The following is a 24,203-nucleotide window of genomic DNA, read 5'->3' on the forward strand; positions in this document are numbered from 1 at the left end:
GGGATAAAAAGACACAAACGTGGACTGTGGATGATGGAGATATTCAGCGACAAATCACCAACCTGCACTGGGCAAGGAGATGATGCTGGAACTTTAGTTTAGTGCAGCTCCAATGAAAGATCGAAATATGATGATATGGGTTTGATGTCAGGTAAGGACCAGGGGAGAAGCCAGTCATTACCTGTTCAGTAGACGCACAGGTGGACACTTTTCTCATTCCATCAATCAAAAGGAAGTTTAGTGAGCTGAGGTCATTCATCAGGATGATGATGCATCTTGCCACAGAGCAAAAGACATTCAAACTTTTCTTCAGGAAAGATATATCAACTCAATGACATGGCCAGGAAACAGTCCAGATCTCAGTCAACATCCTCCAATTGTGGCGATTCCAGATCTTTTTGCCAGAAGTCGTACAACAGCTCACATGTTCTACTACCTGCTGTGAATATTGCATCAACAAAATACCATTAAAATTTGAGCTGGAAAGTTAAAAAATTTAAGGGCATGTTTTAATGCTATCAGTGTACTTTTTACAGACGTGTATCATCACTGTATTCATTTAAGAATTCCCAAGAAAAACACTAAAAAAGGATTTTTGTAAAAATCCTTTTTTGGTCAGGCTTGCCAATGTCCGAATCCAAATAACTTTCCTATGTAGCATAACAGACACATCACACATTATATTAGATGTTTTGAGGAAGAGGTGTTTTTTCCGACTATGCGTTCCTCTAACTCCACAAAGCTGACGGTGTTGCTAAAACTAAACTAAAATAGTTCCAGGCTCTAAATCAGCATCTCTGCAGATTATCCTGTTAGATCATTTTAAAACGAAAACATCAAAACAAACTCCGCTCTGGGTGAAAACAGCATCTCTGGAGCTTGGAAATTGCTATAAAATCGTAAAAACTGTATCGAAAGCCTTGTCTGAGGATACATTGGTTTAATTTACGAACATGTGGGAAGGTACGGTCACTTATACTGTTCTGTGGTCATGAATGGAGCCTCTGTGGATCGGGCTTTTTTGGATGCTTAAATGAATCCGGGTCTGGCAAGTTTGGAAACCAGGTCAACACCTTGAGCTCTTCGTTATGGTCCTCAAGTTGTTCCTGAACGGTTTTTGCAGTGTGGCAAGGGGGAATTATCTGTTTAGTACGGAGCTGCTTGGTCAAAAACTATGTTTAGGCGGGTGTTTACGGGCTAAATTTACATCCACTTGACTGAAGCCAGGGCTGGACAGAGAATATATAGCACGATGAACTTTAACTGTAAATGCTTCGGCTGTTGCTGCTGATCAGCGTGTATCAGTGTGAGATTACAGATGAGGGGCCCGGTGGAGGCAGTTACATCTAAAGAAGAGCTCAGTCGACACATTTTAACAAGAAAAAAGTAATTTATTTCAATATACATCGCATTTAAAACTATATAACATTATTTGTTGAATATTTTACACAGCTCTTACCATGGAAATGAACTTGAGTTTTACAAAATAAGAAGAAGCTCTGAAATAATAATAATAATAATGATCAGATGTCCCACCCTTTCATTACTGCATGACTTTTTTTTCCTTTTTACATAAACACAATTATCACTTCATGTTACTTTTGTTCTTTATAAAAGAAAAAGCATCACCTTTCAAAGTCAGTTTGTATGTTTTTCTCTTTTCAATTAAATTAAGACTGATGCAACAGTAGTGAATGATTCTGGATACATAATGCCTGAGAAGCTGCTTCAAGTCAGAGTAGAACAGAGAAAATGAAATAATATTATATTATTGTTTGTTACTCGAAGGCCCACACTGACCACTTCAGAGCAATATCTGAAAAGTATGGAAGATATTTTGTATGCTTTCACAGCAGATTTAGGAGCAAAAAGGAAGTCAAGAGCAAATGATGTCGGTCTGGTGTCAAACCATCCGTTCACGTCCGACGAGCTGATCGTGGAAACAATTTAGTGTTAACGTTTATCATCAGAAGCGACCAGCAAAGGTCTGCCTCGTAAGTGTTCAGGACAAATGCAATGAGTAGTCACAATATTGCATGATGAGGAAGAGAATACAACTGCCTCTATCACTGTGAGGCAGCACCTGAGAGGGCCTCTGGTTCAAAACAAAGAATGCATACTGTGGTGTGGCATCCAGGGCACTGAGCAATAAGAGGTCAACTCTCCACTAGGGGGCATTCAAGACCTGAAAATGATGTAGGGATACTTTTTTAATCCATCTCAGTTTTACAGGAATCCCAGGAACAAACTCATTGCACTATAGTAAACAGTAAACATAAAGAGGACAGCCCATGTTGGAATCTGGACTCAAAGTATTACAGAATTAAACATTCATTGCCATAAAAACCATGAAGAAATCTCATATAAAAGTCGTCTGTGTGTGAGTTTTGCTTTACCAGGATCGGTGGCTGTGATTGCTTTTAAGTTCCAATGTAGACCAAACCCTTACGGAAAACATTTTAGTACAATTATAACCAGAATTATCATTATTTACATGGTTGTTGTTACTTACATTCTTTTAAGTGATCCGAGTCTTGCGGCAGCTCGACACAAATAGGGGGGGGGGGAAGCTCGCTAAAGCATAGAAAAATATGCCACAAGTCTTTTTTTTTTTTTTTTATACCTTGAGCAAAAAAAAAAAAACTGTTCTGATTTTAGGACACAGACCTCTACAGGGGAAGCTGCATGTTGCAGGTTCAAAACGCATTGCTGCATGCTCACCCCCTCCTCCTTTAACAGATTTCTGTAAATCACTTGTGTTGGAAGGGCACAGAAGAAACATCAGAATCAGGTTGAATCATCACATTGTGGGTTCTTGTCTGGACTTTCTGCTGTCGCGTCTCTAATGGCCTTATTCGGAAGTCATGCTTAATAGTTACAATCAAAACCATTAAGGTTTACCGGAGCTGTGTTGCATTTGCTTTGCTGTGGGTCTGTTTGTTGCATATGCTCTTGTGCGTTTTTTCTCTGTGATGATCCGGGGTCAGATGCCCGCCTTGTCGCTGTAGAAGGGCGTGACATGAAACATGTAGCAGTGGGTGCAAACCCTGACAGGCTTAACCTGGCCATATCGAGGCAATGGAGCAGAATGGGAAGAACAGCGGGAGCAGAAGATCTGAAATGACACAGGAAGTGATGTAGTAGTTACCCTCTACTTCATCCAGTACACATTAAACAGAGTTTTACCAACTGTCCACATGCTAAGAAGGCAGTCAAACCTTTCCACAGCTCCTACAGTGATGCTTCCTGCGGATGACGGTGAAGGGAGCCTTGCAGGCAATGCAGGAGTTGCAGGCTTCATCAGGAACCCAGTCTGGGGGATCTGCATAAAGCCAACAAGAAACAGCACATACACAACAGAACCATCACGAGCTGAACATTTGCTGGGAGAGGGGGAAAATGAGTGGGTTGACAAGTACACTGTTTGTGTGTCCGATTTGCTGACCTTCGAACTGGCCCTCCCGGGCTTTGGCTGCCAATTCCGATGAGGAAATGGTCTCCTGACACAGAGCACAGTCCTCCAGCACTGCGCTGCGTAGAACAGGACCTGCTGGGAACCATAAAAGAAGAAACTTAAACCACTGCTTGGAATGACTGTTGCTTATGTTAAAAGCAGAGCTGCAAAGTCATGACCCAGTTAGGGATAATGTTGTGGGAAGTAGCTGAGGCCTTTACAGCTGCCATCAGGGATGTGATATGATGAAAGCAGGAGCCACTTTTTCAAAGCAGTTAAAAGAGGGTATCTGGCAGAACTTCACACGTAAATATTCTTAAATATTCAAGCCTTTGTAGGCAGATTGGATATTTCAAACACAAATTAACCTCAAGTATAGGAAAAAAGCTTCCTCGTTTCCTTGAAATTATTGATAATCTTTCATTTTGACTGGAAGATATCAATAAGGGGAGTATAAACTATAACATGTCTCTCACCTTTCTTTTGCTTGTCATTGTCTGCTTGGTCGCACTTGGTTGCCATGACTTCAAACAAAGTCTTGAGGATGCTGCGAAGGTCACTAGCATAGTTGGTCTGGAGTTGATCAGCAACACCTGCATCATCACACATTAACTCTTAATGGAAATCCGCCCGAGAGATGCAAAGTCATGGAGGGAAAGCGACTAAGAGGATAGGAGCCTTTACCTGATATGCAAACAAAGAGACGGTGGATGAGGTCGCTGCTGCTGTGGAAACGTGAGCGGATTTTGTTCCGGGCAGCTAACTTGGCATCATGCAGGGCCAGCTGGATCTCCTGGTGGTCCAGGAATTCTGATGTCCCTGAGCTGGGAGTCAGACTGCTTATAGGGCTGGATGAAGGGAGTGATGAGAGACAAGGAAGGATCATTTCCCATCTTTCCCAAATGTACAAAACACCATACAAACTCAATTTCATTTAGTCAACAGCGGATTTCAATCTTTCAGGCAAAAGTCAATACACAGTACAATCTATATACTGCCTTTAATCTACAGTCTAAGCCTGTGCAAGTGTGATTATGGCTTCCATCTAAACAAAAAAACTTTTAATCATCTGTCTGAGATTACAATGTTTTGGGGTTGCTGTCAGTGTGAGCAGAAAGACACAAATATGGGTGAATCATTGGTTACCTGGGTGTATATGCACTGCTTGACAAACTACATGTGGTGACCGACACACTCTCACAGTCACTACCTGACACAGAGCTGTGGGGAGAGTTCTGAAAACTAAAGACAACCACACGAACAAATAAGAAACGTAAAATAAATAAATAATGAAATAAATATGCATTGAATCGACGCAATGCTTAAATAAAAAAGGCATATTATCAAAGGAACTTATGATCAAATGTAAAATCATGATTAATGAAAGTAAATTAATAATATTCACTACACAAAAAATAAAATAATCGAAATCTGAATGGGTTATATTCACAATGACGAATCAAACCTGGAGCCTCTCCTGCTGTCCTCTTTGGTGTCCTGCTTAATATCTCTGTTTTCCAGCTTATCTTTATCGATCTCTTTATCCCTCTGCTGACCCCAACTCGCATGCTGGCCGTTTTCAGTCCTCAGCTGGTGGCTGCACAGGGAGGCTCCCTCCACTCTGCTGGAACTACAGTCCTGAGAGTGATGCCCCTGTCCTGGAGCCAACACCAGGCACTTCTCACAGAGCTGGGAATTTGAATCCTCTTCCAGTGGATCTGCAGAGCAACAGGTAGAAGGGGCAGTCAGCTGAGGGATCTCACCCTTACTGTGAGGTTCATGACCGTGGGGTGGAAGCTGGCAAGCAGCAGACTGGATGACAGTGCCGGGGGCTGAGGTCTGACAATGTTTGTCCAATCTCAGTGGGAGGCCTAAGCCGAGTCCTGTGTTCTCTGTGGTGATGGCATCCTCGTGACCATCCTCACAGCTCCCACAGCAGACACAGGAATTGAGCAGACAGTGAGTGGCCACCAGGGGGCCACAGGGCTCAACCTCTGACGGAGTGGGCCGCGGCAGCAGCAGCTTGTCCACTGCCAGCTCTGTCAAGCTGGGGGAGCGAGGGTTGAAGATGACTGTAGCAGACAGCTTCATCCCTCCCATGCGATGGGCGATGACCTCAGCCGTTTCAGACACTGTCCCTTCTAACCCCATCTCCCACCCGTTGCTATAAGGCAGAGGTTCAGAACCAGGGGCAGAGGTGAAGGGAGGCTGCTTTGCCATCGCACAGTGTGTGTTCAGGCTGCGTGGTTGTGGGAAAGGCTGCTCTGATGTAGTCTCAGAGTGCCAACCATTCCTAACAGAGTCAGGCCTTGGTCCCGGCTTGTGCTGCACAGCATGAACAGACTGTTTGAAAGAGGACACGGCACAACCACAGGCCTCTCTCGTGATGGAGGTAATGCTGTCCCCTGCTGCGTCCAAGTCGTCCATGAAGAAGACCCTGTCCTCCTCCTCTACATGGATGCTTGTCCTTCCCTTGCTCAACAAGACCCTGTGTGGAGAGGCCTCAGTGCTGGAAGGCCCACTTGAGACACCCGTCTCTCCTCTGATGGGCTGACGGGCTGGGGACTGGCCCTGGCTGGGAGGTGACAACAGGGTGGACATTTCGTCTCCCACACGATACACCATCATGTTGAGCTGTTCTAGTTCCTCCTCATCGTACTGCATGGAGCAGGCTAGCTCAGCCTCCTCTGCCTCCTCACAGAGCAGGCCCTGCTCCTGCTCTTCCTCCCCTCCCTGGGTTTCCACCTCCTCCCAGCCTTTCTCTACTTCTGCCAACTCCTCCTCTTTACTGGGAGAGACAAACACCGGCAGTGGCTCCTCTTCCCCCTCACCCTCCTTTTTTGAGGTGTCATTAGCAGGGCTGCTGGATGAGTGATTCTCCTGGACGTGTGCTGGTATGCCGTTTGTGGCCGGCCCCTGGCCGGTGGACAACTCTCCATCCTGAGAAATACACAAGTTCCTCTCCAGCGTGACCAACTCCTCCTCAGTGAGAGTTCGCAAGAGATCTCTGCAAAAAGCACCAGAAATAAGCTGCAGCATAGTGATAAAGGAAACACATTTCCTTTTTTTCTCTCTAAGGTGATGCTTAACATTCAAGGCCTTCACCTTATTTTCTTCAATAAAGTGCGAAAAGGTCTGAAGAGCTCAGACATGTCCTCTGATTTTCGGTCTAGGTTTAGAGGTCCGTCTGAATACACAACCAGCCCACTAAAAGAAAAAAAGAAAAGAAAACGTTTAGAACTCTGTAAGAGGGTGGAAAGAAGTGGAGAACAAAGTGCTCGATAAAAAGACACGCAACACTTACCACACAATGGCTAGTCTAGGAATTGTAAACATCAGTGCAGGTTCATAGTCATCAATCATGTCTTGTGTGAGATAGCTCAGCTTTAAGGCCCTGAGACAACACAAAGAGGAAAACATGAACAAAACACAACTACATCATCTTCAGATTCTAAGTAATTCCAGACAATACAGCAGCTGCATAGATTGTAGATTTATAAGAATGTTTATTACTGTAAATGTACCTCTCCACTGTCTCACAGAAGAGCACAATCACCTCCTGTTGTACATAATATTCTTTGGGAGACTTCACAGGCACCATGGCTGACACATAGCTGACAATTGAAAAAAAAAAAAAAAAAAAAAGGGGTCATAAAATGAACAAAAATTCTACAGCAGATGATAAATCTAATTTATTTTATGGATACAAGTATAAATAAATTCAGGTAGCCATTCTACCTGAGCTCGAACTCAGCAAAAAGGCTGTCGAAATGTCGCAATGCATCCTTCATGCGGTCTGGGTACAAGTTAAGGTCTCTCAGGGCCTGGTCTCTGGTTATGTTGCGTACCTCCTCCAGGCTGCGAGTGAGGTCTTTAGCCAGGGGTCTCATGGCTATACTCTCTATCTCCCTGTTCATGATGATGGAGCCAGCAGCCAAACACTGAACACAAACAAGTACAACGTCACATATCTCACTTTATGCAAAGAATTTATCAGCGTTAACAATGCGTCACTTGATCATAAAACACTGTATGTATAAATCTGAGATATAGTATTTTAGGCAGTTGTTTAAGGACTTGTGTAAGGCTGTTTTCTCCCAGATTGATGAAGGAGGGAATACACTACCTCAGCTCCAAACCACAGTTGCCCTGCCAAGTTGTCATGACGAATCTCCTCGGGGAACTTGACACAAAAGTCTCGGTTGGCCCGGTCGTTGGGGATACATTCATCCATGATCTGACTGATAATGTTCAACACGTTATCCTGCAGAGAACCACATGAGTGACAGAAAACAAAATTGAACAAACTGCTTGGAGAGACAATCAGGAATTAGTGAAAATCAGTTTTTTGAGAGGTGGTTCTGATAAACGAACGTTGGTCAATAATCCACATGTAAAGTCTGTCACCGCTTTTAGGAGGACGGTCATCCTACCATGCCTGGAGACCAACCATTAGGAGGGGAATGAAAACAATTTGACAAGTACACGAGATTCTGCCTCAATAAAAACACAGAACGAAAGCCCATAATTCCAGCAGTGAAAATGCAGTGTTAGACTCAACATGAGCAAATCATGAGCTTATGTGCTGCTGGCATGTACAACAGCTATAACAATGACTTACAATGAGCCTTTCACTCAACCGCAGCTGTGCACTGTAATCTTGTCAGGCACAGGACTGTGTCTTTCCCCGCTCGCCCCAAAGGAGAAAGATTAAAAAGCTTTAGGAAGGGGAGCTAAACCACTGATTCCTCCATAGCCGTGTGCTGAGAATGTGTTTTGGTCCAGGATGAATACCACCTTACTGTCTGTGAGCGTCTCCCAGGACAGCCGGGATCATTTCTAATTCTGATGGTTTAAAATCATCCGAAGGTCGTGACCGGTGTAATACCTGCATGCATGTCTGACCAAAGAATGTCTTCTATTGTTTCTCAGACTCCCATGGTTGTTTGTCTGTCTTCCTTTGTTTTGTGTGTGCTATCTAACTCAATCTTTGTCCAACACAAACACACACTTGGCTGTTCCAGTAGGCCACAGTGTAAGAGAAGCAAAAATAATATGAGCACAACAGTTGATAGAGAGGCTGGAAAGGCGGGTTCAAGTGCAACAATTTGGCTTCAGTCTACTTGTTTATACACGTGTCCTTCTAGGCTATGAGATATCATGCTGCTTAATTAATTTTCTGAAATTACCGAGGCCTTGGAGGCAACCCACTCTGAAAAGCCTCCTTTGTGAACTTTTAAGTGATTAGCAATGGGTAATAAACATTTTCCTGGCAACTTGTCAGAAGAGTAAATCCGAGGCTTATTAGAGGTACAAACACAGTCTAGCAAGGGCTGCTCATTCATAAGTATTGAAGAAAGATCGGGCTGATTGAACATAAAACCTCAAAGCAAAACAAGGTGACAGTTGGCAGAGGAAAGGATGGAGGAGGGGAGGCACAGAACAGTCGGGGATCAAGTGATGACCTTATTAAGGGGTTCTCCCACTGTGCCCTGCCGGTAGGAGGGAGGGTAAGGCACGACAGGCCAGATGAGAACCTCCACCACTACCTCCAGCATATTGCAGGATGGCAGTTATCACTCCCACACAGCATCACCTGCTAAGTCCCCCTCAGTCCTGACTACACAAACACCTAAAACAACAACTTGCATTTCCACTTACAGTTTAACAGCTTAAGGCTGATTTATGGTCGCCTACGGAGAGTGAAGGAGAGCCAGCAAACTGGAGGGACTTATAACTAACTCACAGGTACCAAAACGAAGACTACAAGACTGTAGACTTGAAAATGTCTCTTAACTTTGTAACTCAGATTTAACCTAATGAATAACAAAGGAAAACAAATAGTTTTTCTAAAGACAATTTTCTACAATTAAAGCTGCAGTTATAGAATGCTTTGTTTCAATAAAAAAACAAAAACAAAAAAAACAACAAGAAGAGCTGCTTTTGTAACCATTTACTAACAGCCCACATGACACATAGTCCAGGATGATCAAAGCTTAGATAAGTGACCGAACAAAGTCTACTTTGTTCGGTCACTTACCACGTAGCAAAAGTGGTTAATATAGGAGCTCAGCCAAGCCGTGTTTGGTAAAGCAACAGTCATATCATCATGCCTGCATCAGGAAATGAATAATGAGGTGGTTGGCTATTTTTAGCTTTGTGAGCAAACCAAGGTCCAGGCAGGTGATTATGTGGATGAAAGGGATCTAAAATATAAATGGGAAATCGTGGCTCAAGAGTTGAAGCAAAGCTGAGGGTTAATTTACCTCAACATCTTTGCTCCACTTGAACGTTCTTTTCTTGCGTGTTATTTTACAAAGGAAGGCAGAGAAAGATGAGGCCTTTATTTGTTCTCCGTACTGACCTGACAGGATCGGAACTGGTTGACCAGCAGGGTGCATCTCTGGGGGTCCTTCCTGCCGTCGAGGCTGTCCAGCTCAGTGGCCACCTGGTTAAGCTCTTCATCAGCGTAATAGAATTGGGCCAGGAGCTGAGGGTCCGTCCTCTGTGTGGCGACACAAGGAAACATAAGGAGGTCATTTTCAAGAAACTATATAATCAATACAACTCTGACAACTTTCAGAACAACAGACGAAAAGGCAATCAAATAAACTCACCACAATGATTCATTACTGGGATTAAAAATAGCGTAACTTCTCGTTAAAACTCACATTACCGAGTTTGTGCGAGTGCTTTGCTCATCAGCTGTCACACTCATAATACGACACCGTAAAGCAGTTATTAGTTTATTGTAAACCAAAAGCACAACTCCTCTTTACAGGAACACTCTTCACTCTTTGGGATTCATTAAGCGTTATCTTCATTGATTGAAACGGGTCCACACTCGGTCCCGCTGAATACGGCGGGTGAATATTTTCTGTTATTTTCGTGGTTTTCACAGCAAAGAAAGCAGAACAAAAAAGGTTGAGAGTCCCAGCTGTTTTTTTTTTAAAGTAGAGCCCCTGCAGCCATGACCCAACGTCACAGCTCAAAGCAGCACAATGTTTAAAGAGGAAATGAAAGGATAGCAAAGCAAACAACTGTTTTACCTGATCCTAAACGGACCAAAGGCAAGGTCAAGCCTGGTCTTTGATATCTAGAGACATCATGTTTTTGTGTATTTTGCCGTCAGTGATTGACTGAGTGAAACATCTAATGAATTTGGATATGATGAGACATATGTTTGAACTTTGGGCCTTTTCTTGATATCGTTGTGCTTTATGGGAGAACTTACAATGGTGCCCCGTAAGGACTGATTCAGTCATGAGAGTATTGCACGTCAATAATAATACTTTTATTTCTAATGTAACTTTCTTCAGCTTCATGATTTATCCATTTACATCAAACTGTCTTTTTCATTTCTTATTATTTTATCTTGCACTTCATACCACACAGGATGTAATGTAGAACATAGCCTGGGGATTCAAACTGATATATACTTCTGCAGGTAATACAGGTTACTGAACATCTGTGCATGATGCAGATCGTTTCTACCACATCTATAATATGAGAGCGTTTACCCCCAACTAATTGATTCAATTTCTTCCTTCATTATACAACTTGACAGTTAAGACTTCAGGCACTTGTAAGATTTTTTAAAGCGGCGAGGATACGCGTCACATCTGAGAAGCAACATGCTTATTTCCTACAATATTTTCTATAATGCTGTGAGAAGAGGGTTTAAATGTGCTTTAGCAGGTCAGCCTGAAGGAGAGTTATAAAAACACTTCTTTAATAAATGGCACAAGTTTATAGTTCTGTTGATGAGCTAAATGTTTCTGCTCCATCTGCTGCTGCTGACACACAGAAGAACACAGAAAATAAGCCATTTTCTTCTATTCTTAACTATCCGCTCTTCAAGTTACTCACAGCATTCAGTCTTTTATAAGTACTATGGCAATTGTAGTATTATGGCAATTATGTGACTTTCATTTCAGGGTGTGGATTATTGTTCTTATCATATTCTCATCATCTATCGCTTTTCAGTCCTACTAATTAACAGAGACTCTACAGTGCAATTCAGCCAGCAGCTGTTTTTTCATTCAAGTCTCCTCTCTGTTTCAGATGTTCAGTGTGGTATGAGGCTTTTTTTTCTTTTTTTTTTAAACAATGCGAGTGAAACACTGGATGGCACATTTTTTAAAAGGCAGAAAACACCTGTGACGTTGGTTATGAAACATATAATCGCTGTTCTTTGGCATCCCTTCAGCTGCCGGTGCCTTGGGTCTCCCATGACCACAAACAAGCCTGATTAATCTGCCCAGAGTCCAAATCCTTTATTTTTTTTGTAAGGTGAGTCCATTATTCATTTCAACTGCAGAACATTGCAACAAATGACACGCAATGAGAAAAAAGAAGAACATCTTACAAATTTTGAGCCAACTTCCTTTTATTGGGTGCTCAGGAGACGCACCATAAGACAAATCAGAGAACTCTGTTTTGCTCAGTCCATGTGTAATGCTTGGGCACTTGGAAGTATATACTATAGTAAATATACAATAACACTCGTACAGCTCTCTGGTGTAAACAAGTGCAAATAGCTTCAGTGACTCCTACTGTATGCCGATCTTTTATTCATCTTTTGTTTTAGATAGATGAAAGAATAAACAAGAGTGAGGGAATATGTAATAGTGGAGCGTAGGGAAGTGGTCAGGACACTACAACGAACACAAAGGTACTGCAGTATACTATGACAACATACAGCTCATCTGTAGTGACATACATAAAATCAGGTAAGTAGGTCAATGTATAGGTTAGCTTAACAACACACTGCTCTCCTACTTGCTGTAGTGTTCTGCTCATTTATAAGCAGAAACTTAACGGACATTAAAACACACGTTAGAGAGCCTTGGCCTGGCAGAAGATTTGTGTCATTATCTTACACCCTGATCCCCACATTTTGGATGAAAACAGGAGAGCGCTCCAGAACACCACACAGGAACTGCAAACAGGAAGTCACAACACAAAGTTGGGAAAAAGTCAATCGCACATTAAAAAATGTGCACGCAACTACTGCTTATTGATGCTGCTTTCACTTACCCAAAGTAGGTAAAAATCTAAATTCCATTCAAAGTTCAGAGGACAATTAGATACCCAAAACGCTTCATGCATCCATAAACACACACACACCTCCCAAGAAGGGCTCATATTAACTGAAAGGTTAATGGCTCTGAAAATGGCGACCACATGCCGACGTGCACCTTCACAAACCACACATTCCCAGTGATGACACAGGAGCTTTAAAGGACAGCATGACTGTGCGCGGTGGAAGAAGGGAGAGCAACCGCAATAAACAGGCTTTCTTGCCAGCCGTGCACTCACTGTTTGGAGGCGTTTTCCTAGAAGTAAAAAAAACAGAACAAAAAAACCCCTCAGCAATGGTTTCTACTGTCACTTCTCGCAGGTCTTTTTCTTGAAGTTTGTAGTGTTTTCTGTTGCGTGACGCCTTCTCCCAGAAGCTTGCTTTTCTCTGCGAATATGAAACGCGATGCGCTTCCCTCTCCGTCTCTCATCAATAATGAAATAAACAGGAGAGGAGGAGAAATACAGAGAAATATACAGCCGAGTTGCATTTTTCAGAAGAAGAAAACAAGTATGGACACATATATCTGTATAAAGGTTATTACTTTGGCACATGTAGTATGTTAGGGACTGAAACAGAAGCTATCAAAATGCTAACCTAACCTCTTTCTGTCATGAACACATTTGCTTTAGGTCACAATACAATAACAAGACGGCGGATTAGAAATTTTGAAGGAAAGTGGGTGAGTTTTTATTTGTCCAAAAAGGTAAATCAGTGACAAGCTAAGATGAGACACAGAACAGCGCCTCTTGAATGGAGAAAAAACTCTCATTTCCTTTCTTGTTCAAAGCCTCTCGTGGGGGCAGATTCTTGTCATTGCCAACATAAAAGCTCAGTTTGTTTTCCAGCTCAGCACTCAACCTTCCAACATCTCACTCACCGAACTGAATCCCACAGAGCAAATCAATGATACTCCTTTACATTTTGTTCATGTGTGTGAACGCTGATGTACCTGCCATTTTTACTGAATACGCTAGAGATGAGGAGCAGATCGATACCAACTTTTCTAACGCAAGCAGATCTGAGTCTGTATTTGTACCCTTAAGCATTAAATCATCTCTGAGTATCACATAAAAATAGCAGCAGAGAGATGACCATATTATGTAAAATACCAAACACTTGACTGCATTTGTCATCATAATGACGGGAAAAGTGGTTTAAAGAGAAACGAGCACAAAGGAAGTCTTAATTTTCCGATATGAACACGATTAAATAAAATTAGGTATTTATCTTCATATCATAATTTGACCTCTGAGCACTGCGAAAAGAAGTGACATCACCAGTCACGGCGCAGATTTGACTGGAAAAACTGCACAACAATGAGTGAGTCTATGATACTGAATAAATGTCACGATGACCAAACAGGAAACAGGAGTGGGAGACAGTGAAATCTATTTTCTAGGCCAGGCACAACACGGCCCACAGACCGATGGCATTTAGTTAGAAGCATACAGTATCGGCCGACACTCGAGGAGGAGGAGGACAGACAAGTTTGAGACAGACGCCATATATTCTCCTCCTGCTGCATTCCTTGCACAAGGGGGAACATTCCTGCAGCACTGCATCATGGGGGAAAAGACAAAGACAGACAATGCTCCCTGCATGCAGATCGAGTTTCAGATTGGCTGCAGTGTTTGAGTTGCTTGCTTGGTGCACGATGAATGAGAATTTCAAATGTATTTGAAAAGATATGTAAAAGGGGATGAATTTTCATCATCAGGAGTAGACTTCTGCGTCTCCCCCCATTCCTGACATCCATGTGAGAACCCGAAGCCTGTTGCACCGGCTGTTCCAAGAGTTCAAACTTGGCCTGGTCATGACGTGCTATAAAAAAGCCGAGTAGGAACACACAAACTGTGTTTTACGAGAAGAATACTTGTCACTACAGCTGCATTTCCACCGAATAACTATTACGTAGCTATGTGAATGAAGTGCCAGGCCCAATATTACTTTCTAATAAATAACCAGTTTAAAAGAGGTAATGGCAGGCAGTTAACCTATAACCACGTCAGGCTGAGAGACCAAAAGCAACATTAGTTAGGTTTGTATAAACCTGGTGTTTTATATTCACTCTAAAGCTCATAAAGACTTTTATTAAAAGCAAAGATTTCTCCCTGTGTGAATATATACACCTACTACACAGCTGTTTCTAAAGTTATAAAGGACTAGCAGCAAGTTTCATATATTGTTTGGCATTCAAAATGAGCTTTATTTAACGAATCATGCATACACAGCTGCAAAGTTTACATCACATACTGTGAGCACGCACACAGGAAGGCAAAGGCCATGAGGTTTCCTTTACAAGTTCATGATGAATGATCAATAACAGAGATCTGGGTGATACCTTAATACTAAGAAACAGCCAGAACTTTATATAAATCTTCAGACAGAAAATATCAGAAACTGAGATTTTCAGAGAAGTTGAGAGGAGTTTACCATCACTCTTCTTGTTAATGGAACTTTTGAATCGTTTGGACGTCGAAACAACGGCTGCAGTTTTGTTCTTACTGAACACAATTTTTCAGAGATTCAACGTCAGTGGATGTCATTGTCCGATTCTCTTCTGCATGATTCTCTCCTACATAATGGGTGCATTTCTTCCCAAAGCAAGCTGAAACGTGGAGATCCACACAGCTTCCGACGAATCATATGGCTTCCTTATCGCCCTACTTTGGCTCATTTCTGGTAACATTTCAGCAAGCAGCAGCGGACCTGATGAGTGCCAGTGGTTTGTCAAGGTACTTCAGAGAGCCCATGTGGCTATTCTGATGATGGCGGCGTGACTACTTCTCTAACAGTGTTGCCTCAGGGCTCGAAGGTCATGTGTATCCAACAGTGGTTTCTGGCCTTGGCCTTTACGCTCTTCCCCAGCATTTCCCCAGACTCCTCAAACCTTTTCACAACATTATGCACTGAAAATGCTGAAAGAGCTTAGTTCTTTTTGCAATTTTGCTCACAAAGAGCTGAGCCAAGACTCATCTTTGGTGGAGCCTCCTTTCATACAGGATCCTGACACCCAACGGTCACCAATTGATCTACTGCTTGTAGAATCTTACAGAAAGGTGCGAGTTATTAGTTGTAATGAAGTTGGTAAGTAAAGGCAGTGTTTCCTTCTGACATGTGTCTGTCAAATAAAAGTTAGACAACCTTACAAGCGATCGCTTTCACATGAAAGACAAAGTTTTTACTAAAGTGTTTTACTAATGTGATCATCTGGGGCTCTGACTCTTGAAGTTGAGTTGCGTCATCACCACCAATGACAGCTCTACCTTGGTTAAGAGGTGAAATGACTCAGCAGATTCAGCTCCTGTCCGCTGTGGTGTACCAGTCCCCGTACTTGCTTCTCCCAATTACAGTCCTGCTCTCAGTTGTCCTAGGTCATCTCGCTCTGAATCGCCATGCACTGCAGTCACAAACCTGTCATTTCCAATCTCAAAGATGCCCTAAAGTCACTCAGGGTGACAATTACTGTAAAGCCTCCTCAATCACGTCATTTCACCATGACTCTGTGAAATTTTTGTCCCTTTTTGTTCCACATTAAGTCCATAACAAGCAAGGACAGCATGACTCTTATTGAAACGTGTTCCTGAAAGTGGCCTGCTGCTGTATGATCAACATTTCCATCATGTCAGTCAGCTCTCTCTCTTCTTGAGCTTCTGATTCTGGGCTTCATTTCTATTCAGACAGTGAAGACGATGACGGCTGTCAGGCTAATGCTTCATGAGCGCCCACTGCACCGGAGCATGCACATTGAGCCCACTTAAGGGACTTATGAGGAACCTTGTTCTTGCCCTCCACTCTCTGGAATAGAGATTCCAGGCTCAATTTGCTCTTTTCTGGCTGCTTTCCAGGTATGAGAGGCAAATACTGCAGGGAGGAAACCCGTTATCTCTGCTTTCATTCAGTCTACTGGCAGAGTGGCAAAAAGGAAGACAGATAAAAAGCAGCTGGCCACAGTTCCTCACTACATTAAATATTTAGGACTCAGCATAAAGGCCATGGCAGGAGTGAGCCGACAGTTTTGGTAACAATCGAGGAAATGTACTCAACTATCATTTCTATTCATTTTGGCAAATAAAAAGTATAACCTTTATAAGAATGCAGGGCTCTGCTGAGGCAGGTCCAGTTTTGTTGAGTCATTTATTTCCTGTTCAGCTTACATCAGGAGATTTCCTCCCACCGCTGTATTGTTTTCTGCTGCAGTAGAGTTATCGATGGTGTCTTTTCAACCACAAACTGTCCTTTAACTAATTCTGGTCACTTTGTTCAGCAGTTTATTGAAAAGATTTGCGTTTGCGTAAATGTCCAACGGTATTAAACAGCACTAACAAGTGAGGAGTGTCCCTGAACTAACCAGCCAAACAGAGATGTGAAGCCAAAGCAGAGTACAGACTTAACTCTGCTCATTGATTCAATATACTCAGAGTGGTCTGCCCATCTGTACTGATGTCATAATCTGTGTGCTTGTTTCCTCTCTGAGGGCAGTTTTAATCTGGCGTTTGGACCACAGCACTGATATGAACATGTGCCTGGCACATGGTGGCGCAGACAGGGGGTAAAACAAGTGTCCACAGAGGATTTAGGTGGATAGAGGTCATGTCGGGGATACCCTAATGACTGCATGGGGACACATGGGGACACCCGGTTATACAACCCAGAACTAATGTTAAATTGTGGCATCAGAGGGGAAGGTCAATTTTAGATGTACACCACTAACAACGTGATGTTTTTCATGTGTCAGTGAGTGTACAAATCCTAAAGAGATAACAGGTTTGATGGACATAAACGCCTCCCCGTCCTTACGCATGGATGACTAACATTTAGGGATTTTACTGAGCACAGATGAAGAGTCAGTGTAGGATCTGCATGATTCATAGTTAAGATAATTCTGTCCACATAAGAGTTTGCTGTCATAAACAGTGACAGAGAGTGGGCATTGCCAGGATGTCCACGTTTATACACAGTGACAGCCGTGGACAACAGCAGCTCCCCTCTCTGATTGTTGTCTGTGGAGATTAAAGGCAAATCAACGTGCCTGTGCACCTGAGATTGACCCTGAAAATTACCCGGCATCTTAGCTCGACAGAAGAAAAGAAAATGTGTTTACCTCATTCACTCACTTTTCACTTTTCACTCATATTCCCATCATTATTTTTCTGAAGAAACATTTTCCCATCTTTTGATAATTATTGTCAGGTTGTTGAAACAGTGTGCAGTAGGATGTACAGATTTGAATTTTTTTTAAATAATACCAGAACATCAATGCTATTTCTCATTCAACAATACATAAAACGCCCTCTGCTGCTTTTAGCACAGCGTCCAAAACATGAAGGAGGGCATTTCATCTGTTTGGTGGTTCCCAAGAACAGTAAAAACTCATCATTATAAAGACAAAGGGCACTTTGGATGAATGCTTCATGCTCATCATCAGTGACAATCCAGGGGAGATTCTGAAGGGCTTTTGATCACAGAGGGTAGCAATTATTATCAGTAAAAGATAAGAAAAGAGAGCCAAGATAGAGATTTCTGGTTCTCTGTAGGACCTTTAAATCTCACTCTTCTCCTACAGCTACTTTCCTTTAATCATCACCCCCTCACACCTCGGACAGTGGGCGCCCCCCCGAATCCTCAACCCTGCAATGAATTTAAAAAAAGCTTTCAATCACCTGGCCTGTCTCAATCTTCACTGGGGTCAGCTCTCTAAATCCCTGCAGCTGACACCAAATCAATTACCGCGTGGCTGGTGGGTAAGCAGAATGGGACAACCACAAAGAGCCACAGAAACTGGGCTAAATATGAAGCCTTGCTGTCCACCGCTCAGCAGTCTGCCGCTCCATCAACTCTGCGCCAACTGTGCTGAACCAACACCGCAGGGACAGACCTCCGGCAGCTGCCTTGTTCTGCAGCATGCAAAGAAATAAGATCATCAGCCACGATTCACTCCGAATAAGACTTATCGGTGTTGAAGTCCAAGGAGATTGGACTATCTAACCAACAGCCTAAAATTCAAAGGCAGCAAATTCGCACTTTTGAGAATCTGAAACCAGGAAATTTTGACATTTTTGTCCAATAATAAATTAGCTGACTAAAGACATAACACCTGCCGCAGAGTTTAGCTCCACCTGAAGGTTCTTTGTGCAAACCATATAATAAACCTATATGAATAATCGGTTTTGTTTAGGCATTAAAAACCATGTTAGTATGACGGTTTCAAACAAAAGAGAGATCACCGAATTCATTTTAAATTCCTCCTTTTCAACCGAGCTCAAAGGGAACACAACTTTCTATAATTATCACGTTTTTTACAGCCATGAAACGCAGCCGTTTTGTCTTTTGCTTTAACGTTCTAACTGGGGTTACCAAGTTTATTACCTCCACTTCATTGATGAACATTCGTCTTTGATTCAAACTGAGCTGATGAGTTTGCAGCGAGGCCCGCGCAGCTGGTGACAAAGACAACACAGAAGTGGATGATAAGTAGCACGTCTGCTTTTCCTTCAGACAGAGTCTGTAAGAATCTCCGAAGCATCTTTTATAGTAATTTGACAACGACTTAATCAATGACATATTGTGATGGCAAATTTTGAATATATATATATTTTTTAAAGTGAAAATGAAAACTTTTCAGTAATCATAAATACAACTCTATTAATAAAGACTGGCAAGAGAATCTGTTGGTGAGTATTTGCATTTAGGGAGGCTGCATTTAGAAGAAAACAAAAACAGAAACACATTAAAAACCTCACATTCCATCAATTGATTTAAATGTTCTGCAGACAGAGGCGAGCACACACAGCTTGGTGTGGGATGCAAACCCGTCACACTGACAGATTAAGTGGTGCGGAGCTGAAGGTCAGCTCCTGGATGGCCGAGGGGAACACGGACTACAGAGGAAGTGTTCAGGTTTAGGCTTGCAGCATTTCTCTCGCCATCCATCACTCTAAGAGCTGCAACTCTGCACTGACAAAAAAGAAAGGTGAGGGGACATTTTGGCTGCTTGGAAACAAGAGCGCGTCTTCGTTTGCAACTGCGGCGATGTGCAACGTAGCGGATTAATGTTTATTAACCTTTACCTGATTTCACCATCTCCAATGCTTACTTTCCAATGAACCCAAGTCAAGCTATATCAGGATTAACTGTTCACGTAAAAAACTAACTGCACAAACTTAAAACCAATCCCACCTCCCTCTTTCAGGGGTTAAAAAAAAAAAACTGTTCAAATCTTTCCCCAACATTACAAAATACTAGGACGCCGATTCTTACACATACATCTTTTTCTAGGAGTCAGAACTTTGATGACAGACAGAAAGGAGGCAGGAAGGTGATTTCCCGCACCGCTCTCCAACGGTCTGAGCGGGGACTGTGTGGCCCAGCCAAAAGAAAGTCATCCACTGTGGGACTTATCCGGGGAGGTGAAGAGCAGCTCTGGAAATATCAATATCCCCGCTTCAGTCAAGGGAACATGCTGATTCAAGACTTTTCTATCTCCAGGAGTACATAGTTCAGCGATAAACTGCTTACTGTTGTTGCAAAATGACAATGCCACAGAGTGTTCAATAATAAAAGACCAAATATGAGAAACCACCAGAGAGATGTTTTCACTCAGAGCAAAACCAGAAGTTCAGAGCGTGGAGTAATCTGAACGCCCCTGTCATTACTGTCATCTTTTCGTGCCGATTGGCATGATTACAGGGGCTTTTAGCACCGCTCTTCCACTTCTTTGAGGTAGCGCTGGTCATTTAAATCCCACAGACTTGCGTGTAAATCTGTTAATTCCTACGACGTCTGTGATTTGGCCCGAAAAGGCACTGATGCAATGGCCCGGCACCTCTGAGGCAGTAGTCATTTACAAATGTAACAATGCTCTGGTGGACCCCAACACTTTGGCCTTAACCCAACAATGGGCCGCAGAAATGCTGCGACAGCAAACGCGGTTTGACACAGAAAAGGGGGAATGACGCAGGTGTGTGCATGTAGTGAACAGCAGGTGGATGATATGTAATCAGAGGCATTTCATCTAAGTCTTGTCTGAGATAAGAGTTGCAAAAAACTCCACAAACAGTTATATCATGGCAAAGTTTGTGCTTTCACTGTGAGAAATGGCAGATTTATTCAATCATTAAGTCAAGCGCACAGAATATGCCAACAAATGCCAAACTGTCCGCTCCAATGAGCACATTTGCTTTCATGCAGCTCTTCCATCAACACGCCCAAAGCATACGATGCTTTAAACACCCCAATATGCCACCGAGGGCTCTTGACAGGCTATGACTGCAGGTGCGTGGATCCAATTTCCAAAGACCCCAAAAGTTAATATAAACGTTAACAGGAATTTGCACCCTGGAGATACGTTCACACTCACTCATCCCTAAACGTGCTGCAGTTGGCATATATTGAACTGTTCATTTAACGAGGCGACCAAGCCTTTAATACTTCCTCTGCTGTGTCAGGCATGTTTCCGCACTCTGAGCTTGATTTACAGAGTGGCGGCACATTCAATACGAGGGCGCCCCAAAAAGTGATGATTTTGCCAAAAAAAAAAAGAAAAAAAAGAAAACATCCCTGGGCAACATTTTACGGTTCTGACTTTCAAACAACCGGTTGTCCAGTTTTGTTTTCTGCGCCAAATTTATACAAACGACGGGCCACTGAGACAGTCTGTCATTTAAAAAAGCTACTGGGGAAACTATTTGTTTTGATAAATTACCAATTACTCAGATGACTGACTGGGCGATTATTAGCCATTTTGAAATCATCAGCATCCGTCACTGATTATTTGAGGAGAGCAGGAAAAACAACAAGCTGCTGTGAGACAGTGTTAACGTTTAATGGGGATATATTTCTATTCATCGATAATATTCTTTATTATATCTAGAATAATTGCACTTCAACGTGTAGAATAGCCTTACCAAAACCAACAAATAAAAGTCAGACATAAGAGTCTTGAAAAGAGGAAGAAAAACACGAGATTTTGAAGCTTGTACCAAAGATCCAGCTTCTTCATTGGAAGACAATGTCTTTGTCTTGACTGCAAATCAAAATATCTCTGAGCTTTGAACTAATGGTCTTACAAACAAACAAGGAGACCATGACACTTTGCACCTCTTATTTACAAATCTTACATATGACACACTAAATGCTGAATTGGCTCATTTAAACTAAGTGAACCATCAGCACCAACACTGAGTGCTATATAACTAAATATAACTAATAAATGTTATATAACTTTTTCAACTTTTTATTTTGACATATCATTTATGTGACAAAAGGTGTGCTATTATCATTATTTGTGTCATAATTCAGAAAATTTGCTGCTATTCTTGTAGCAGTGAACAAATACATTTATATTAAGTCCAATATAAACGACTCTGTCAGCTGCTGAAAGCAGTGATTAAATGGTTAGAAATAAGCGTAAAGTGACAAGCGACAACATGCACATCAGCCCTGAATGGAGTATCAAAACAAAAGAATCCACAACAACAGAGAGGCAGCAGCTGGTTAATACAGTGAAACATCAGGAACATGGGCTAATGTTAGCAGATGTGTGGCACAGTGAATCAGGCTAGCGATCGGCTATTTCCAAGGCTAAGCATTAAAAAAAATGACTTGCTGCAGAGTTGACACAGCGTGTGGACCCACAACAACTTACCTTGGGCTTGTACAGCCACTTTCGAAAGCGGTTCATCGTTTACCTCGCCACCTTCCTTTGTCACCAACCCCTCCTCTCCTCCCCTGTACCTGCCCGGGTGCCTGACAGTAAACGGCGGTTCGCTGCTAAGCTAGCTAGCGTTGCTACGGACCGAGTCGGAAAATGTGCAAGACACAATGTACTGTAAGTTGTCCCGAACGCTACAACACGGCTCTGACTGCTAACAATGGAGATATCTGAAAACTTATTTCCATCTTCCCTTAGACGCGACGTTCAGCCTGTCTCCCCCGCACAGCCACTTTGCACCGCCTGCTCCGCTGCTCTCTGCCCGCTGGATGATGACAGTCACGCTGACAACATTCACCTCCCACTTTCCCAGGAAATGGTGCCTTCAGATGCTGCTCCCAAACACCGTGCTCCCAGCTGCCAGAACGAGCCAAACCATGTTTGAAGAGATGGGACCCTGGGCATATGATATGTATTTATTTTTTGCAACACTTTCTGATTTATTTGCACTTCTATTTATCTCCCATTGCAATGATTTTGCATCTCTGTAATGTTGTTTTGTGTCTCGTGTTGGTCGTGTTTTTTTTCTTATCATTAAATGTGTGGTTCTATTGTTGTTTTGCATCTCTTTTATTTATTTATTTATTTTTACTTTTTTAATCTAATATTATTTTTACATCTCATTGCGGTCATTTTGCGATGCAGTTTTGATTGTTTTGTGTCACATTCAATGTATTTTTTTGCCTTTCTTTGCTCACTATGCAATTGTTTGAAGTTGTTTTGTGCCTCATATTGTTCAATTTTGCATCTCTCTGTAGTCATTTGCATTCATTTTGATAGTTTTTTGTCTTGTATTGTATTTCCTTGTTGACATTATCTGTCTTTGTGGTTATTTTACATTTCCTTGTTTGTGTGATTTTATTTTTATCTCACTTTGGGTTTTAGTGTCTAACACCGTCTGTGCACAAAAGGTGCGTTCTTCCATATGAAATAAAACAGTGAATAAATTCACGAAGGTTTAAAGTCACTTTATTTTGAGATACTGAGAATCAGGAATGTAAACTAAACTGCAGAGAAAACATGAACTTGCAAAATATTTTCAACTCAAGATTAATTTACCTTCTCATTTTAGACATTTTCATTTACTGTTCTTTCGAAGTGTCTGTGCTCCATCGCCTTTCTAACGGAGTCCCCCTTGGCTTAGTACTGGGACCCATCTCTTTGCAATGTACACAACCTCTTCGTCCTCTCATGTGGCTTTCATATCACTGCTATGTGGATGATTCTCAACTGTACCTGTCATTCCCACCAGATGACCACATGATTTCAGCTCAAACCTCTGTTCGTCTCTTTGGTATATCCTCTTGGATGAAGGAATGCCATCCTTGATTAAACCTCTGAGTTCCAACTAAATTAATTTTCAAGCTGTTGTTGATGTACTGATCATCCCAACCAATCATTCCATCCAACACAATATCAACGTAAAAAATACCTTTTTATATTTTTTTCCAAACAATGATCGCGAGTCATGTTGGTGTCTTGATTCAACTGTCCTTTTCTGACAATGTTACATTTATCGCAACTCAAATTGTTTTGCACTTTACAACATAAAAAAAAAACAATCCAACAGCTGGTACAGGCCATGGTTATTTTTGTCCTCTTTGTTGTGATTTAGTACCAGGTCTCACAGCTTGTAGATAGATAGATAGACGACTTTATTAATCCCTTTAAGAGGTTCCCTCAGGGAAATTGAAATCTCCATCTCACTCACACTCAGCACTGTTATATACAGAAATGTACAAAGGACACAACAGTGGAAAACACCCAACACCAGCACCCGTATAAAGATAATAATGATAATAATAATAATAATAATAATGATGTTATAATATAAGTATACTAGTAATAGTAATGAAAATAGTAATAATAGTAATAATGATGATAATAATAAATAATAATATGTATATAAATGTAAGTATAAAGTAAGATTAAAATTATTAAAGGAAGATTAT

General features: G+C 42.0%; 1 protein-coding gene across 3 annotated transcripts; it reads right to left on the minus strand.

Annotated features, from left to right (window-relative positions):
* Window positions 1-1,409: 1,409 nt before the first annotated feature.
* Window positions 1,410-22,510, minus strand: zfyve28 (zinc finger, FYVE domain containing 28). Of its 3 annotated transcripts, none has more exons than XM_075448228.1 (14): window positions 22,186-22,510; window positions 9,819-9,959; window positions 7,581-7,718; window positions 7,193-7,395; window positions 6,979-7,068; window positions 6,759-6,848; window positions 6,560-6,661; window positions 4,920-6,461; window positions 4,601-4,696; window positions 4,139-4,302; window positions 3,931-4,047; window positions 3,446-3,547; window positions 3,219-3,322; window positions 1,410-3,115 (listed from the first exon to the last, which is right to left on the minus strand). In XM_075448228.1, the coding sequence occupies exons 1-14, from the start codon at window positions 22,219-22,221 to the stop codon at window positions 2,984-2,986; spliced, it is 3,057 nt and encodes a 1,018-aa protein (XP_075304343.1). In that variant the 5' UTR covers window positions 22,222-22,510; the 3' UTR covers window positions 1,410-2,983. The 3 variants fall into 3 exon arrangements, with proteins under 3 accessions (XP_075304343.1, XP_075304342.1, XP_075304344.1); XM_075448227.1 differs by having other exon boundaries at window positions 3,446-3,550; XM_075448229.1 differs by lacking the exon at window positions 4,601-4,696 and having other exon boundaries at window positions 3,446-3,550.
* Between the last annotated feature and the right edge of the window lie 1,693 nt (window positions 22,511-24,203).

This window comes from Odontesthes bonariensis, chromosome 17, assembly GCF_027942865.1.
Source record: "Odontesthes bonariensis isolate fOdoBon6 chromosome 17, fOdoBon6.hap1, whole genome shotgun sequence".
NCBI classification, from domain to species: domain Eukaryota; kingdom Metazoa; phylum Chordata; class Actinopteri; order Atheriniformes; family Atherinopsidae; genus Odontesthes; species Odontesthes bonariensis.